The sequence below is a fragment of the Globicephala melas genome, chromosome 17 (genome assembly GCF_963455315.2).
Source record: "Globicephala melas chromosome 17, mGloMel1.2, whole genome shotgun sequence".
Taxonomy (NCBI): Eukaryota; Metazoa; Chordata; class Mammalia; order Artiodactyla; family Delphinidae; genus Globicephala; species Globicephala melas.
In genome coordinates, this window is record NC_083330.1 from 54,786,687 (window position 1) to 54,805,088 (window position 18,402).

Below are 18,402 nucleotides of genomic sequence, written 5' to 3' on the forward strand. Positions count from 1 at the left end.
CCAGTTGAATTTGATACACATTAAATTCCAGCATCATCAATGTTATTAGTTTCTACTTGAGATTACCTTTGCATTCTGGCTGCCTTCCAGTCCAACTGCCATTGGGTAAACATGTTCTTTCTTCTGAGCCATGAAGGATATAACCAATATCACAGGCAAAACGTACAGAACTTTTGGTTCTGAAATTGCTTTCCTGTCTAGAACCATGACCAGGAGTACCTGGATCCCCACATGTACCAGTAGCATCACCTGCAATTCAGTACAGTTCAAGTTAACTTATTTCAATGAACATTTATTAAGTTATGATTTAGTCCAACATTCTTGTAGGAATTTGTTTTTGTGCATGTTGTGTTTTAATATGCTAAGTTGACTGGGTAAAATCGTAATTCATATTTCCTATCTGACTCCAGTCATAAGAAAAAGCCTAAAGGAAAAAGAAAATAGTTGCAGAGTATGGTGTTATTTTCCATATCAGTGATATTTGAAGACGTTCAATAAGTTGAAGATATTTCATTAGTATTTCCAGAATCTAGTTCTTAACCAACGTAATGGAAAATTTATAATTGACAGTTCTTTGGGCTCAAATGAGAATGGATTTATACAATTAAAATTTAAAACATGGACTTGGCAATTTTCATCTTTCTTTCTCTGAATTGAAATCAGTTTCTGTTAAAATAGAACTGTGATATACTGGAAAATATAAATGTTAAAATATAGTATTTCTAAACTTTCACCCCCTAATCTTCTCTATCAATGACCACTGACCAAAAATGAATAAGCTGCATACTTCTCATACATGAAAATATAAAAATAAATTGTAAACAAAGACTAGAAACTCTGACTTAAGTTCTTAATACGGATTTTTTGCTCATGCCAAAGTGTTTCTCTTTTGATTATAGTGTTTAGGGTTTACTGGCTATTTATCATTTCGTAAATAATTTTAATTAAAGTTGCCACAGTATTAGTATACTTTTGAGACAGAGAGAGAGAGAGAGAAACAGAGAGACACAGAAAGAGAGACAGAGAGAAAGTTGAATACATAAGCATTGAAAGTGCTTTCTGTCTATCTAGATGCCTATTTTGACACGCCCTGTGTATTTGGAATCCTTCTTAATATTTCCTCATTCATGTGATGCAATATTAATAATAACATAAATATTTAAGGTCACTATTTCACTTTTAAATATATGTGTACACATTATTTTTACAACTAAGTAGTAGTTTCCCAATCAATCCTATGTGTGTGTGTATGACAGAGAAAGAGAGAGAGGGAGGGAGAGAGGGAGAGAGAGAGAGACAGAGACGGAGACAGAGACACAGAGAGAGATGTGTGTTATATGTATTATCAGTTAGCTGAGTGAGTAAATTAACTATGATAGTTTTAAAAATCTATAGATTAAATTTGAAGACCCAGGTAGTTATTTCATAGGGTTTAACCACAATTACAAGGGGAATCTGAAACTAAGTATTTCACAACTTTTACCTCTAAAGGAAAAATAGTGTAAAACAACTCCTAATAAGTCATCATATGATCTCCACAGAGATAAAATAATATAAAGATAATGGACAATATGTAAGTAGAAAGAACAGGCAGAAAAATAAGCACCAATATCTGGCTGATAGGTAAAAACAGAATAAATAGTATCAAGTAGGGAGAAATCACAGCTCTAAAACTGAAATACAATTTCTGAAGAAAAACAGTAACTTAAACAGCTCAAAAAGATTTTTCAAATACTCACTCTGTGAACAAATTATTAATTAAAAGTAGACTGAATATTTACTTATTCTAAGAAAACTCTATTGGGATCATAGACACTCAGGAGCTATATGTTGTCTATTAATAACAAATAAAATTAGGAAAATAAATGTTTTTCATAAAAATTATTGGCTTAGTTTAATTTAAAACATTTTGGGCTTTATTTTAAAATTATGCTATTAAGTAACTGATTGCTTACAAAGTTCATCTACAAAGAACTGAATTCTAACAGGAAACTACTGATATAACATTGCTTTATAGGGAAACATATTTTATATCTGCTAAAATGGAATAGCTACTTAAGCTTGAATGGTTAGCTATTTTAATGAATAAAAAAAGCACTTCACAGAGAGTAGCATCCTAACACCACTTACATTTGATACAACACAGTTCAAAACATATACCTGTAATTTATCATTTACAAAATCAGTATTAATTTGTGTTCTAAATTCATACTACCTTAAGAAGAATTCCGATAAATGTAAAAATGTTACAGCTTCTCCCATGAGATTTTTAAAAGAGAAATGTATTATTGTATCTCTTTAGATTGTTTTGTGTATATATTCCAAATAATAATAATACTATTAATGTAATTTCCAACACATATCATCCAATTTTCCAAGTGGTACCTGAACAATGAGGTTGTGATCCACTCCAATGGCCATTTAATTGGCAAGTCCTTGATGACTGGCCGAGAAGGGTATGCTTTCCTGTGCAGGAATAGCGAACAGTGGACCCAAAGGTATACTTCTCACCAGACAGGACTGCATTAGGAGGAACGCCAGGGTGTCCACAGTCAATCACTACAATACATAATTATTGAATATAAAATTTTTTATATCTCTATCAAACAACCTGCACCAACTTTTTATGAAATAAATCAGAATTATCTGCTCTAATATACACATCATCCAGAAATCAAATATCTATATGACAGTTGAAGTTACAGGAGTTATTCTGTCATCCCACTCACCCTGAGCATGAGTTTAACAGGAACATTGTAAGTAAACTTAAATGATTGAATCGGTATAAGATTGTATGTGTGGGGGTAGTGAGTGTGTGTTTATATACATATGTGCATGGGTTGGAAGTATGTATGTGTCTAGATAAGGATGTGAAAGTTAGGGAGAGGAGTGATGTGGATTGGCTAAATAAGGTCATATAGGATTCAAAATGAGCCTATACAAAAATTAAAAGGGAAAAACTTAAGGGTAAAGGAGAGAGAATGAAGGTGGATCTGTGACACACAATGTAGACTACACATAATGTAGTCCAGATTCCACTCCAGGCCATTAATGAATAAATTATCCTGTATAAAGAAGATACTCAGTGGCTTATCAACCAAAATACAGCTAAGCCTAGCAGAATCAGATGTTAACACATTGAGAATTATCTTTATAAGCTAGAAGTAGCTTGGGAACTTACTGTGTGCCCCCTTTTAGTTGTAACTTGGAAAAATACTGAGCACAATATGACTCTAAAGTATTAAATAGCACACAAGGAGACATAAACTTAATAAAACCCCTGAGTACTTAGCACAGTATCAGCGAGTGCTATAGGAAATAAAGAAAAGGTAAAAAGTAAATAAGAGCTAAGAAAATCTGAAGGAGTTCATGTTTTCAGGTCCTACAAAAGATTTTTAACTTTAGTGTTGTAGCCACACAAGGCTAAGTAAGTGAATTACTTAAACCATTAGAGTAGTCAGTCTACAAAAAGAAATCAAATGCATTTTAAGCAAGGAATCAACAATTGATTTAATTATCTGCATAGAATATGAAATTAGATAGACACTGTATAAAGTTTTGTTTCTTTGTTAGTTTGTGAATGAGTACATGAATGATGCCACTAATTTTTCAAAAAATCTTACCCCATGAACATAAAGAAAGTGCCTCTTAAATAAAACATGATCATAAAATAATTTTATAATTTAGCCATTTAGTATAACCAAAAATTACTTGCCCAATGCTTTCTTGATACACTACTCCTTCAATCTATAAAGTTCTTCTCTCTCCTATCATGTCCAAGATTCATCAGCTCTGAGATGTAAATATATTTGAGACCTATCAATAAGCTGAATTCCTAGAATTCATGTTCACTTCTCTATGTCTTCACAAAATTTTGATTTATTTCTGTTAAATTATTGTCTCACTACACATGTTAATTATATGCAAAGCTGCTATAATTTATTTTATTTATATTCTACAATCACAACATATAACAAAATGCACTCGTATGCTGACTGACTTGAAAGATGATGTGTATTAACATTTCTTATGTGCATGTACCTGTATATAATAAATACTTAAAGTCAGTAAGTATTAAGTAACACCTTTGTCTAATTTCTCAAGTATTTTCAAGCACTTGTTGCTGTTTATATTAAACTAATTTTGCTTTAAATGAAATTTGAAATATTAGTACAATAGAAAATAAAAATGTAGTTTATTCTCATGGGATGGTAACATCATAGAGTATGAAATACATCTGCTTTTAATATTCTATCTGCTCCATAAAGGTTCAAAATCAAGGGATGACAGAGAAATATTAATCACATTATTACTAATAAAAATGGCATTTGGGCATTGAATTGGCAGGATATAGGGAAGTGTAGTTTCAAAATAAGACAATATAATCAATATGCTTCCTTCTGATACACAGCCCTAAATATTTCATAAAGACAGTAAATATACATGTTCCTTCCACGGCATTATCTCAAGGAAGAGTTCCCATTATCTACTTACTGATACATTCTGGTAAAGGTTTGTCCCATTGTCCATTTGGTTGACATATCAAAACTGAAGATCCAAATAAGAAATATCCAGGATTGCAGTCATAGAATACCACAGTGCCATAGGTGAAATTCCCATGTTCTATTTTACTTTCTCTTTTGGAATTGGCTGGAATTCCGGGATCAGAACAGTTGACCACTAAACAAATGACAAATTTTGAAATATATGTTTGGAATAATATACATATACTTATATAGATTTCCATTAGAAATGTAGTTTCAAAGGTAAATTTAATCAAACAAACCAAAGATTCAAGGAATAATATTAACATTTTAATGGGATATAATGGACTGAAATTGGTTTGGCTGAAAATATTGGAAAAAGGAAAACTTCTTTGCAAAATTGTTTTGAACAATAGCAACTCCTAAATATTACACTGAGTACAGATTTAACCTTTCAAGCTTTAAACAATTAGAAAATGGAAGAAAATGATAATTTGGTTGTTACTTTATCAGACAATACAAAATATATGTCTTTGGAAGTGGAAAAAACACAAAACAATTATCTTTAATATACTTCTATAGAGAGAACAATAAATAAACGTCTGATGCAGGTATCATGGTAATTTAGGCCTCAAACATTGTTTTGTTTTGTTTTGTTTTTTTCCAGTATGCGGGCCTCTCACTGTTGTGGCCTCTCCCGTTGCGGAGCACAGGCTCCGGACGCGCAGGCTCAGCAGCCATGGCTCACAGGTCTAGCTGCTCCGCTGCATGTGGGATCTTCCCGGACCGGGGCACGAACCCGTGTCCCCTGCATCGGCAGGTGGACCCTCAACCACTGCGCCACCAGGGAAGCCCTAGGCCTCAAACATTGTTTAACCAAAAATATGAAGATTGTCATACTGAGTGAAGTAAGTCAGATAGAGAAAGACAAATATTATCTGATATTGCTTATATGTGGAATCTAAAAAAAAAAACAGTACAAATGAACTTATTTACCAAACAGTAATAGAGTCACTGATGCAGAAAACAAACTTATGGTTACCAGGGGCAAAAAGGGGGAGGGATAAATTGGGAGATTGGGATTGATATATACACACTACTGTATATAAAAAAGATAACTAATAAGGACCTGCTGTATAGCACAGGGAACTCACTCTACTCAGTACTCCGTAATGACCTACATGGGAAAAGAATCTAAAAAAGAGTGGATATATGTATATGTTTAACTGATTCACTTTCCTATACACCTGAAACTAATCCAAAATTGTAAATCAACTATACTCCAATAAAAATTATAAAAAATATTTAAAAAATTGAAAAGTTCCATTGATTATGAAGCAAACTGCAAGTAAAAAAGGTATAAATGATTTTATATACAGCCATAAAATAGGTACAAGATAACACAGTTAAGCAGCTGAAATAAAGTTTGTCAGTTTTGACTTCTAAAAATGTTAAAAAATAAGAAAAAGGAAAGCATTGCTAATGAGATAACATCAATATTAAATATTTTTGCTTTATTAGCTGAAAATTTTCTACTGTTCTGTCCAAACTGTTTCAAATGTTATCATGCGTGTCTAAACAGACACATTATTACCATGCCCTAAGCTGGAATATAGTTAGATTTTTACCTTTGCACATTGGTGGAGGATGACTCCACTGTCTGTTGGCCTGGCACTGTGCTTTTGTTGGCCCTTGCATAAGATACCCAATATTGCAAGAGAATGTTACCACATCATTAAAGTTGAATCCATTTCCACTTGTTCTTCCATAAATTGGACTACCAGGGTGACCACAGCTCACAGCTAATAGCAACAGGGCCGGGGTGGGAGAGACACAGAACAGAATAATTAGTTATCAATTATTACATGAAAATTATACTTAATCATTTCAAAGAATGTGGAAAGAAGGCCACTTTCATATAAAAATATACTTAAAGTAATTTTACTAATGCAAAGGAACAATTTAGAATGCCAAAATAGTCTAATATAGAAGTATTATATTAGTAAGTAGACAATTATTTATAATTGTAGTAATTACATGCAAGTAGTACACAGATATTTAAAGTCTTATGATACCTTTTCATTCTATTTCATTTTAGGGAAAAATACTGAAATTCAAAGAAATTTGGGAATGACTGAAATTCATATCACTAGTTAATGGCAAAAGGAATGAAACTAAACCAAATTTCCTTTTCTAGCTAAGTTTAAGAATTGCAGATAAATGAAGGCAATTTTTTGTATTTAATTTTGAAATAGTTTCTTTTAATATTATTTATCCAACCATTTTTATGATTAACAGATTAGCAAAATCTTGCTTGAAGAATAACTTAATGTGACTGCAATAAAAAATGATGCCTTATGCTGTAGAATTCTTAACATATTGAGATACCAATATTAAGATTCCCTAAACCAATCAACCTTACTGGTATAGTTTCTTCACTATTGATATTTAATAATTTAGCACAGTTTTTTGGGAAATAATGGTATCAATTAGATGCATTATTTACATCGTTTAGAGTTTTGGTTCTTTTTTAGAGTTCATTTAGTGCTGGCTTTTCCCAAACACTCTGTATTCCTGTGAACTGTTTTATTGCATTATCTCACTTTATTAATCACAGGAAGTCCAATAATACTGCTTCATAACTGGGCACAGTGAAAGACCCAAGTCACTTTTAGTACTTTAAAAATGACCCAAGAGCAATTAATTTTCAGCTGTATTGTTAACGTCAACCTATTCATTTGAAAATGTAACTGCATCTTATTCTTGTTTAAAATTATTGATAAAGAAACCTGTTTTACCCCAAGGGCCAATTTCCATTTATAGTCTCAATTATTCAGCAAGATAAATAATGGTATTAGTTGCCTATGCTTTGATATAATGAAAGGCAAAAAATCTGGGATGGATCCAGCATAATATTGCTGTCTTTAAATCATTAAACTGTCTGCCCCCTATACACACACACCACAGAGAAGCAATTTTGCTAACTATATGTTCTATTATCCTATTAAATCTCAACACATTAATGTATTTTCTATTAAACTAGAACTCCAAAAAAAGTCTGTTGATTGGATAAGAATTTGACAATGATAGAATTTATAAATATGGATGTAACTGGCCACAAATTAAATATTTCCTGTGAACCCATACTTAAAGACCCATGCATTATTTCTCTGAAGCATCCAAAATCTCTATCATTTGATCCTATAGTGTTAAAATTACAACGTATTTACAGTGTTTATTCTAATTTTCTAACACCATTTTTAATACAAATGTCAGTGATTGCTGATGGAAATTATTAGGAGAAAAAAATAAGAAATATATGGATAATTTACTTTCTGATCCAAAATAGGATAGATTGTGATATGAAATACTGTGTACTACTGGGTATTCAGTGGAGTAAGAAAAAATACTAGAGTTATTACTCAGCTATTTTAAAATTCATTTTATCCTTCATGTGTAAATTCACATCTAAATCAACTTAAAAGAGCAGATGGATATTTGTTGAACTAGTAAGATCTTTATTAAAACAATTCCAAAATTGTTCCAAATCCACAAAGTAATGACAGGCTTTCTAATATTTCTTCCACTTTCATGGTGGATGGTTTTATATGCTTCTGAACACACCCTACTTTAAAGACTAGTGTGTGTCAGTATAAAAAAATGCACTGTGAGAACTTAGTTATTTAAATACACACACACGTGCACACACATGTACATATGTGTGGATCTGTCTATATAATCATTTCTCTTACCTAAGAAAAATATTACTAGTAATTGCAAGAGAACTAAACAGAGGTCTCTATTACTTTTGCCATGCTTACTTACGCACACAGGATGGAAGTTGACCAGACCAGTTGTGATCCTGTTGACATATTCTCACTGAAGAACCAATCAGTCGAAAACCAGGATTACATTGATAAACAACTGTGTCTCTGTATCCATAATTTTCTCCAATAACTTGACCATTCACAATAAGCTCTGGAATTCCACAGTGGCCCGCTGAAATTGGTCAAAATAATATTTTTAATATTGTGATCTAAATTTTATTATGATTTGTATATTTGTATACATATATAACATTATTAATCTTTAAATGTTTACTTAGAAGTATGCCACAAATAAGGCAAACACAATTATATAACATTAAGATAACTGTAATATACTTAACAAAATGCCTACTATTTGGGAATTAAAAGAAAACACACTTCCAGTAACAGTTGGGCCTGGAGGAAATTAGCAAACATTTCAATATGTATAAAAATGAAAATATAGCATGTAAAATTTTGAGGAATACCTATAAAGTATGCTTAGTGAGGAGCTTTACAGTGTTAAATGCTTTTATTAGAAAAGAAGAAAGATATAGGATGAAACAAGCAATATTTCACTTTATGAAAAGGAAAAAGAAGAGCAAAATAATGAAGAGGAAAAAAAAAAGGCCAAAATAAGTAGACAGAAGAATATATTAAAGACATTTACAGAAATAAAGGAAACAGAAAATAGAAAAATAATAGAGAGCATTACCTAAGCTAAAAATTCTTTCTTTAAAAATAAGAGAGAAGGTTCAAATAAATAAAATCAGAAATGAAAGAAGAGAAATTACAACTGATAGCACAGAAATATAAAGAATTATAAGAGACTACTAGGAACAATTATACACCAACAAATTACAAAAACAGGAAGAAATGGATAAATCCCTAGAAATTTACAATCTTTCAAGAATGACTCTTGAATAAATAAAAATCTGAACAGACCAATCACTAGTATGTGATTGAAACAGTAATCAAAAGCCTCTCAACAAACAAAAATCCAGGACCATATGGCTTCACTGGTGCATTCTACCAAACACTCAAAGATTAAATAGCTATTCTTCTCTAACTTTTCCAAAAAAATTATAGAGCAGAGAAAGCTTCCAAGCTTATTTTATGAGGCCAGCATTACCCTGATACCAAAACCAGATAAGAAAACCACAAAAAAGAAACCTACAGACTAATAACCCTAATAAATATAGATGCAAAAATCCTCAACAAAATATTGGCAAACCTAATACAACAATACATTAAAATGATCATACACCATGATCAAGTTATTCCAGGGATGCAAGGATGGTTCAACATCTTCAAATCAATCAGTGTGAAATACACATTAACAACATAAAAGATAAAAATCATATGATCACACTGAGAGATGCAGAAAAAAAATTTGACAAAATTCAACATCCATTTTTGATAAAAACTTTCAACAAAGTGGATATAGGGAGGCAATGTACCTTAACACAATAAAGGGCATATATGACAAGAACCTGCAGCCAATATCATATTAAACAGTGAAAATCTAAAATCTTTTCCTCTAAGATCAGGAACAAGACAAGGATGCTCATTCTCCTCACTTTTATTCAACATAGTATTGGAAATCCTAGCCACAGCAATTAGACAAGGAAAATAAATATAAGGCATCCAAACTGGAAGGGAAGAAATAAAACTATCACTATTTGCAGATACTATATACAGAAAATTCTAAAGATGCTACAAACTATTAGAAGTAATAAATGAATTCGGTATAGTTGCAGTATACAAAATTAATATACAGAAATCTGTTGTACTTCTATACACTAACCATGAATGATCAGAAAGAGACATTAAGAAAACAATCCCATTTACAACTGCATAAAAAAGAAGAAAATATCTAAGAATATGTCTAATCACAGAGGTAAAAAACTTGTACTTGGAAAACTATAAGACACTGATGAAAGAAATTGAAGATGACACAAACAAATGGAAAGATACCCCATGTTCATGGGCTGGAAGAATTAATATTATTAAAATGACCATACTACTCAAGGAAATCTACAGGATCAGAGCAATCCCTATCAAAATACTTTTCACAGAACTGAAACAAATAACTCTAAATTTAGTATGGAAACATAAATAGCCAAAAGAATCTTGAGAAAGAACAAAGCAAGAGGTATCATACTCCCTGATTACAATCTATACTACAAATCTACAGTAAACAAAACAGCATTGTGCTGGCACAGAAACAGACATATAGACCAATGGAACAGAATAGAGAGTCCAGAAATAAACCCACACTTATATGATCAATTAATATGAAGGAAGCAAAAAAATAGAATGGGGCAAAGGCAGTCTCTTCAATAAATGGTATTGGGAAAATTAGACAGCTATATGCAACAAAATAAAACTGGATGACTTTCTTACCCCATATACAAAAATAAACTTAAAATGGATTAAAGACTTACGTATAAGATCTGAAACCATAAAACTCCTAGAAGAAAACATAAGCAGTATGCTGTTTGACATCATCCTTAACAATAATTTTTTAGATCCGTCTTCTTTGACAAGGACAACAAAAGCAAAAATAAACAAATGGGACTACATCAAACTAAAAAGCTTTTGCATAGTGAAGGAAACTATCATCAAAACAAGAAGTCAGTCTGCTGAATTGGAGAAGATATATGAAAATCATATAACTGATGAAGAGTTAATATCCAAACTATATAAAGAACACATATAACTCAATAATAAAAAAAACCTCAAATAGTCCAATTTAAAAAATGGGAAGAAGATCTGAATAGACATTTTTCCAAAGAAGACATACAAATTGCCAACAGGCACATAAAAAGATGCTTAATAGCGCTAATCATCAGGGAAATGAAAATCAAAACCACAAAGAGGTGTCACCTTACACCTGTCAGGATGGTTATTATCAGAAAGACAACAAGAAATAACAAGTGTTGGTGAGGAGGTAGAGAAAAGGAACTCTTGTGCACTCTTGGTGAGAATGTAAACTGGCCCAGCCACTATGGAAAACAGTAGGGAGATTCCTCAAAAGATTAAAAATAGAGCTTCCATTCCATTTGGGTATCTATCCAAAGGGAAAAAATAAATACTAATTCAAAAAGATTTATGCACCTTCATGTTCATCACAGCATTATTTACAATAGCCAAAATATGAAAGCAACCTAAGTGTCCCTCAATTGATGAATGGTTAAAGAAGATATGATACACACAACACACACACACACACACACACACACACACACACATGCACATGCACAATGGTATACTACTCAGCCATAAAAAAAACAGAATCTTGCCATTTGGAATAACATGGATGGGCCTTGAGGGTATTAACCTAAGTGAAATAAGTCAGACAGAGAAAGACAAATATCACATGATTTCACTTATATTTGGAATCCAAAAAACAAAAAAAGCAAACAAAACAAAACCTAGAGTCACAGATACAGAGACCAGATTAGAGGTTGTCAGAGGGAGGAGGGTTAGGGGGAATGTGAAATGGGTGAAGGGGATTAAAAAGTACAAAATTCCATTTATAAAATAAATGTCATGGGGATGTAATGTACAGTTTGGGGAATACAGTCAATAATATTGTATTAACTTTGTAAGGTGACAGACAGTAACTAGACTTACTGTCATAAACATTTTGTAATGTATACAAATGTTGAATCACTATGTTGTACAACTGAAACTAATATAATACTGTATACCAGTTATACCTCAATTTAAAAAAAAAAGAAAAAAACTATAGTAGACTAAGCAAAGAGAAATATGTCACTGTAACACAATCAAGGTAGTCAAAAGTTAGAAGCTTTAAAAAAGAAAAAGTCAACAACATTGTTAGACTCCTAGCTAATGCTATCAACACACACAAAAAAGAGAGAACAAAATTACCAATAACAGGAATGAATGAAGAGACATCACTACAAAGCCTACAGATGTTAAAAGGATAAGGGAATATTAAGAACTGCTTTATGCTGATACATTTAACAATTCAGAATAAAAGGACAAAATCTTTGAAAATTGTATCATCCAAAAACTAACACAAGATAAAATGGAAAATATGAATAGTCCTTTATCTATTAAAGTATTGCAATTCTTAAACAATAACCTCCCCCCCCAAAAAAAACAGACTCATTTTTTCACAGTAAATTCAATCAAATATTTAAGTAAAAAAGCAAGCAAAGAAACAAACAAAAAAAACCAATCTTACACAAACTCTTAGAAAATAGAAGAAAAAGAATCATTTCCTAACTTGCCTAATAAGGTAACCATAATCCCAATATTAAACCTGTAAAAGACACAGAAAAAAATGTCCTTCATGAACATAGATGCAGCACTGTTTAAAAAAAATTAGAAAATTAATACATGTAAAATACATCATGATTATCTGGGGTTTACCTAGAAATGACCAGTTGGTTTAAGATGAAATATTGACCACTGTCATCTACCATACTGACAGAAAAAAAAAAGAGAGAAACATACATGGCTATTTCAATAGATGAAAATCATTTGGCAAAATTCAGTACCCAATCATGATAAAAACTAACAACAATTAGCAATATAAGGAAATTTTCTCAACCTTATAAATACATCTAAGAAAAAAAGTTCATATTATATTTACTGATGAAATATTGAATTCTTTCCTCCTGATATAAGGAACAAGACATGGATGACCACTCTCACCAGTTCTGTTTAACATTGTTTGGTGGGCCCTATCTAGTTCAATACACTAATACCAAGGAAGAAAGTAAAAACATAAAGTAGGAAACAAAACAGTAAAACTATTTCATGCTCAGATGACATATACATAGACAATGTTATTTTAAGAAAATCCTAAAACAAGTAAGTGAACTTGCAAAGAGGCAGGATATTAGATAAATATTTTGATTAATTTTATTTTTATGTACTAACATCAAACGATTGGAAATGTAATTAAAAATGAACAATATCACTTATATTAGTGTAAACACACTAAAGATTCTGTGGAATAAATTTAGCAATAGGTATACATAATCTCTATGGTAAAAAAAAAATTTAAATATTTGCTACTGCAAAAAAAATGAAAGAAGACCTTAATAAATGAATAAATATACTAATGAATAAATACACTAACTTTACCATGTTCAGGAATTAGAAGAGTTAACATTGTTAGATGCCAATTCTCCCCAGAGGATCTACAGATAGAATGCAATCCTACAGTCATTTTAAAAATAAACAATTAATAACCAAATTCTAAAACATATATGAAACTTCAAAGGACATAGAGTATCCAAAGTCATCCTGAAAAATAAGAACAAATTTTGAGGACATACACACAAAATTTCAAGATTTATTATGGAATCTATTCAACCAAAAGTGCCAGACACCCTTCTGGAAAATACAAACAAACAAACAAAAAAACACTCAACCTTACTTCATGATATATAAAACAACAAATGACTAAAATAAGTCATAGCTATAAAGTAAAACTGAAAACTGTAAAGCTTATAGAAGAAAACAAAAAAGAAAATCTTTGTGACTTATGGTTGAACAAGGTTTTCCTAAACAAGACACAGAAAGCAACAGCCAGAAAGAAAAAAAGATTTTACAAAAATTGAAAACTGCTCATTAGGACAGCATTAAGAAATGAATAGGAAAGTCATAGGCTGGGAGAAAATGTTAAAAAAAAATAAGAATATATAAAGAACGCTATAAGTCGTAATAAAAGGCAATTGAATATAAAAGATACTTCAGGAAAATTTACAGATGACCAATAAGCCCAAGAAATTGTACTCGATCAGTAGTCATCAAGACAATGCAAATTAAATCTTGTAAGATACCTTTTTGCACCCAAGAAGATGACTAAAATTAGAAGACTGGCTATACCATATGCTGCAGAAAATGTGAGACAGCCAGAACTCTTCCAGAAATTTTATTCCAGACTATGCAACAGAAAGGAATACACATGTCCACAAAAAGACTTTTACACAAATGTTCATAACAGCTTTGCTCATAACAGCCCCAAACTGGAGAGAGTCCATGTGTCCATCAACAGGGGAATGGCCAAAGTTTGGCATATACACACAATAGGATTCTACTCAGAGAATTTTTTTTTAATTACTGATATACACAACAACATGAATGAAAAAGAATGAAAGAAACCTTACACGAAAAGAGTACATAATTTAGGATTCCCTTCATATGAATTTCTAGAACAGGGAAAACTACCATATGGTGAAAAAAACAGAACAGTGACTGTCTCAGTGGGTAGGGGAGGAGACCTGCAGATTGACTATAAAGGGTCACGAGGAAGCTTTCTGAGGTAATGTTAATGTTCTACAACTATAGAGTGTTTAGTTACATAGGTGTACACATTTGTGAACACGTATCTAACAGTGTATTTATGATATGTGCATTTCACCATATGTACATTTACCAACATAAAAAGAGAAAGGAACCATGAGCAAATATTGAACTCTAGCTGATATGTATATAAAAACGTTTAACATGCAGTGTACTGAATTTGGCAACTTCAAAATGCATCAAAAAGTAAAATGAATTGATGGATTGATAGAGGCATTGAAGGATGACTAGATATGTGACAAGCAAATACAACAAATGGCTAATCATAAAATCTAGGTGGTAGACATATGTATATACATAGTCAACTCTGAATTGAAAAATTCATAATAATTGGGAGTTTGGGAATAAATACACTATATTTAAAGAAACAATCATAAGCACATTCTAGTGGCCATTCTAGGCCAAAAGTGTCTGGGGCTATAAGGACAAGTTGCTTGCAGTCATGAGAAGAATGGCTGGGCTACATGAATTCTTAAGGTTAATTCAAAGCATAAGATTCTAGGATCTGCTTATTTGGCAATTGCACTTTCCTCCTACTGACACACTTTTGAGTTTATATTAGACGTCAACACTACATGCTATGCAAGAATATTGTTGTCTTTATAGACTGAGAGACAATGTTTGCTTACAAACATTCCTTTTATGCCCTGTCTTTCCACAGAACAGAATCAGGATTCTAAATAGGTGAATAAAACCACTTCCTATACACAATATTCAATAAATAACGTATAACATACAATAGTAGTTCATCGGGGCAAAGAGTTATAAAATATAGTATCTTAAATTTAGTTTACATATATTTTCAAATGCAGAAGTAAACTAAGTAATCTGTAATTGAAATAAGCATAACCAAAACCAAGTTAGAAACTAGTAAGAAATATTTTATTTTATCATCTAATCCTATATTAACACATAATGATTTAATATCTTTACCATTTTCTTTTTTATATAATAGTCTTACAGCATAGTCAAATAAATATGTGTACTCTTATAAAGAAGCCATTGTTACTGGGTTTCCAAGCACACCTACTAACAAATATTCCTGAGAGGTTGAAAAAAAGAATTTTAACCAAAATCTCTAGCTATACCCTTTTAAGTTTCAAATAATGATTGTATCACCATAAATATTTTCAAGCTTATTATCAAAACAATATGTATTTAAACTGCTAAAATATAGACTTTTCTGTCATATGTCATATTTTTAAATAGTAAAATTTTAGAGACAAAACACTGTACAAATTTAGCAACACCTTGTTCATAATAATCAGCAATTTTTAAATTAGTAAACCTAAAGATTATGCCTTGTTTCCAAAAGGCAAGTGAGTAGTTATTATAACAATTATTATTATTACCTAATTCAATACTTGCTGTCATTTCTTGAAATAACTTTAGAGAAAAATAAAGCATAAATCATACTATTCTCTTAAGATAATTACTGAAGTCTCTGAAAAAAGGGATAAAGCCTAAATCATAATATTCCTTTAATAATAAGAGAAGGGGTAAGAAGAACTAGCTATTCAGTCTCTTAATGAACAGATTTTTACAGTGAATTAAAAAGCCTAAGGGAAAAAAACCCTATTTTCCTAAAATCAGGTTTGAAAAATAGATTTTTAAAGTTTTAATACAAAGTAATACTACACATGTTGAAACGTTAGGAAATAAAAAGGGAGAAAGATTTTTAAATGTGGAGCTTGTTTTTCTTCTTTAGTCATTACCTTAAGCAAATAGGTGAAAGGAGAATTGACTATGGTTTAGAATGAATTCACTGTTACAGTGATTAATCCAGCTGAGTATGCAGACATTCAGCAATTAGTTTTTACCTTTTATTTTCACCATGCCTGGAAGATAAATGTGTCTCTCCTTAATGACATAAGATTCTCATTTGGAATGCTAGTTGATTAACTTTAAGAGTTACCTGTTTAATAGCTTTTCTACCATAAGATATTTTAAAAGTTAAATATTTTCCAGTTTTTATTATCCTTACTGAGTGAATATAAGTTATTATCTCTTATTATGAAAAAGGGCTGCCTTTCTAGAGGGAGAAAAAATGTTTGGTTAAAATGACTTAAAAATCTGTACCTAAGCATCTGGTTTCCGATCCACTCCAAAGACCTGAAGAAAAGCATTCACGTACAGCGGAGCCCACAAGCATGAATCCTGAATCACAGGTAAAGATGGCCGTTGAGCCATATGAAGTTTGAGTTCCAATCTTATTTCCATTTGGAGGTGTAGGTAGTTCTCCACAGGAAATAACTTGAAAACAATAAAAAAATATAAACGCTTAAAGACATAGTCAATATGAACTTGTAACAAAACCATGCTGTGATTTGATATATTTACAATTGAAATTGACATTTGTAAAACATGTTTGAATCATTATGAAAGTGTAGAGAAAATAGATGACATAATTTAAAATTTATCCCCTTTGAATTCCCATAAATCTTCTAAGTAACAGTGACATGTGATGAAGATATTTTGTTTGCATTTTCTGCGTAGCCAACCTGGTCACCCAACAGGTTGTAATGAAAAAATAATAATAACAAGACTAAGGGAGGATAATTTATTAGTCCAAAGTCTTTCTCTGACTTATCAAGTGACATTGGGCAATCCCTTTGACTTACCTGAGCCAGTTTCCTCATTATCTAAGATCATAAGTGCAAATAATTTTTGTTGCACACTCTACAGTTTATAAAGCCCTTTACATGTGAAATATCATTTGATTCTCACTAGAACCATTAGATTATAATTATATTTCACATTTTGGTTTTAGGTTTTAAAAAATTAAAAAATAGAGATTAACTGACTTGCTAGGTCATTCAGAACCCAGCTCTTATAACACCTTCATATTTAAAGACCACAAATGAAATTTCTTTCTAGAATAAAAACAATAATAGATAGCACTTATTGAGTGCTTTTGTACCAGACACTATTACTAACACTTTATCTTACGCAATTCTCAAAACAACTCTATGAGGTAGGTGCAATCATTATCTGAATTGTGTGCACTAGGATATGGACACATAAGAGGAAAGTAACTTTAATAAGATTCCACAGCCTATAAACAGCTAAATCAAAATTTAAACCTAGCCATTTAACTCAAGAATTGAATACTTAACCACCAGCCTTTATTCTGGCTCCAGCTCTGGCTTTCAGCTCTAGGCTTTAGGATTCTATTAGACAAATAGAAAATTTGCAGACTTTAAAAAATTGCATGTAGAATTTAAGATGTACCGATTATTTTGAACTAATACCCCAAACAATCCTTTGAGGTAGCTATAATATTTATTAATATTAATAATACTGATATTTATATCATTTTAATTTCAAAGATGAATAAATGGAGGACCAGAAAAAAAATACTGTTCTTTCCATTTTTCTCAGTGAATTGTAATTCCTAGATTCCTATCTTTCCTGCATTCTTACCTGTGGGCAGGAACCTGATCTTATGTAGAACTTAAATTTTTTCTACATAATAAAGGATTGAACACAAAGAAACCAGACAAACATTTGTTCAATAAATGCTTCTGCTGTAGATAATTTTTTTCCTTCTCTTTGAAACATCCTTATCCCATGTGCCCTTTTAATGAAATTATAATGGAAGAAGAATGAGCCTAGAGGAAGATCCTGGGTGAAAACTGAAAAGAGTAAAGCAAAAATTTACAATACATATGCCATATTTTTAGAATATGTAATGTAATTTAGATATGTATTTTGAGATTTTTAATTCATCAATATGATTATCTTATAAAAAATGGCAACCC

The 18,402-nt window shown here is 31.3% G+C and overlaps 1 protein-coding gene across 2 annotated transcripts in view; it reads right to left on the reverse strand.

The window, feature by feature from the left end:
- CSMD3 (CUB and Sushi multiple domains 3) overlaps positions 1–18,402 on the reverse strand; it is a 1,079,985-nt gene that overhangs the window by 60,934 nt on the left and 1,000,649 nt on the right. For both annotated transcript variants that reach the window (XM_030875636.2, XM_030875634.2), the window contains 6 exons: positions 16,721–16,894; positions 8,310–8,483; positions 6,113–6,286; positions 4,495–4,680; positions 2,386–2,559; positions 67–249 (listed from right to left, as the gene is read on the reverse strand). In XM_030875636.2, coding sequence (XP_030731496.1) covers positions 67–249; positions 2,386–2,559; positions 4,495–4,680; positions 6,113–6,286; positions 8,310–8,483; positions 16,721–16,894 — 1,065 coding nt within the window. The remainder of the gene's footprint in view (positions 1–66; positions 250–2,385; positions 2,560–4,494; positions 4,681–6,112; positions 6,287–8,309; positions 8,484–16,720; positions 16,895–18,402) is intronic.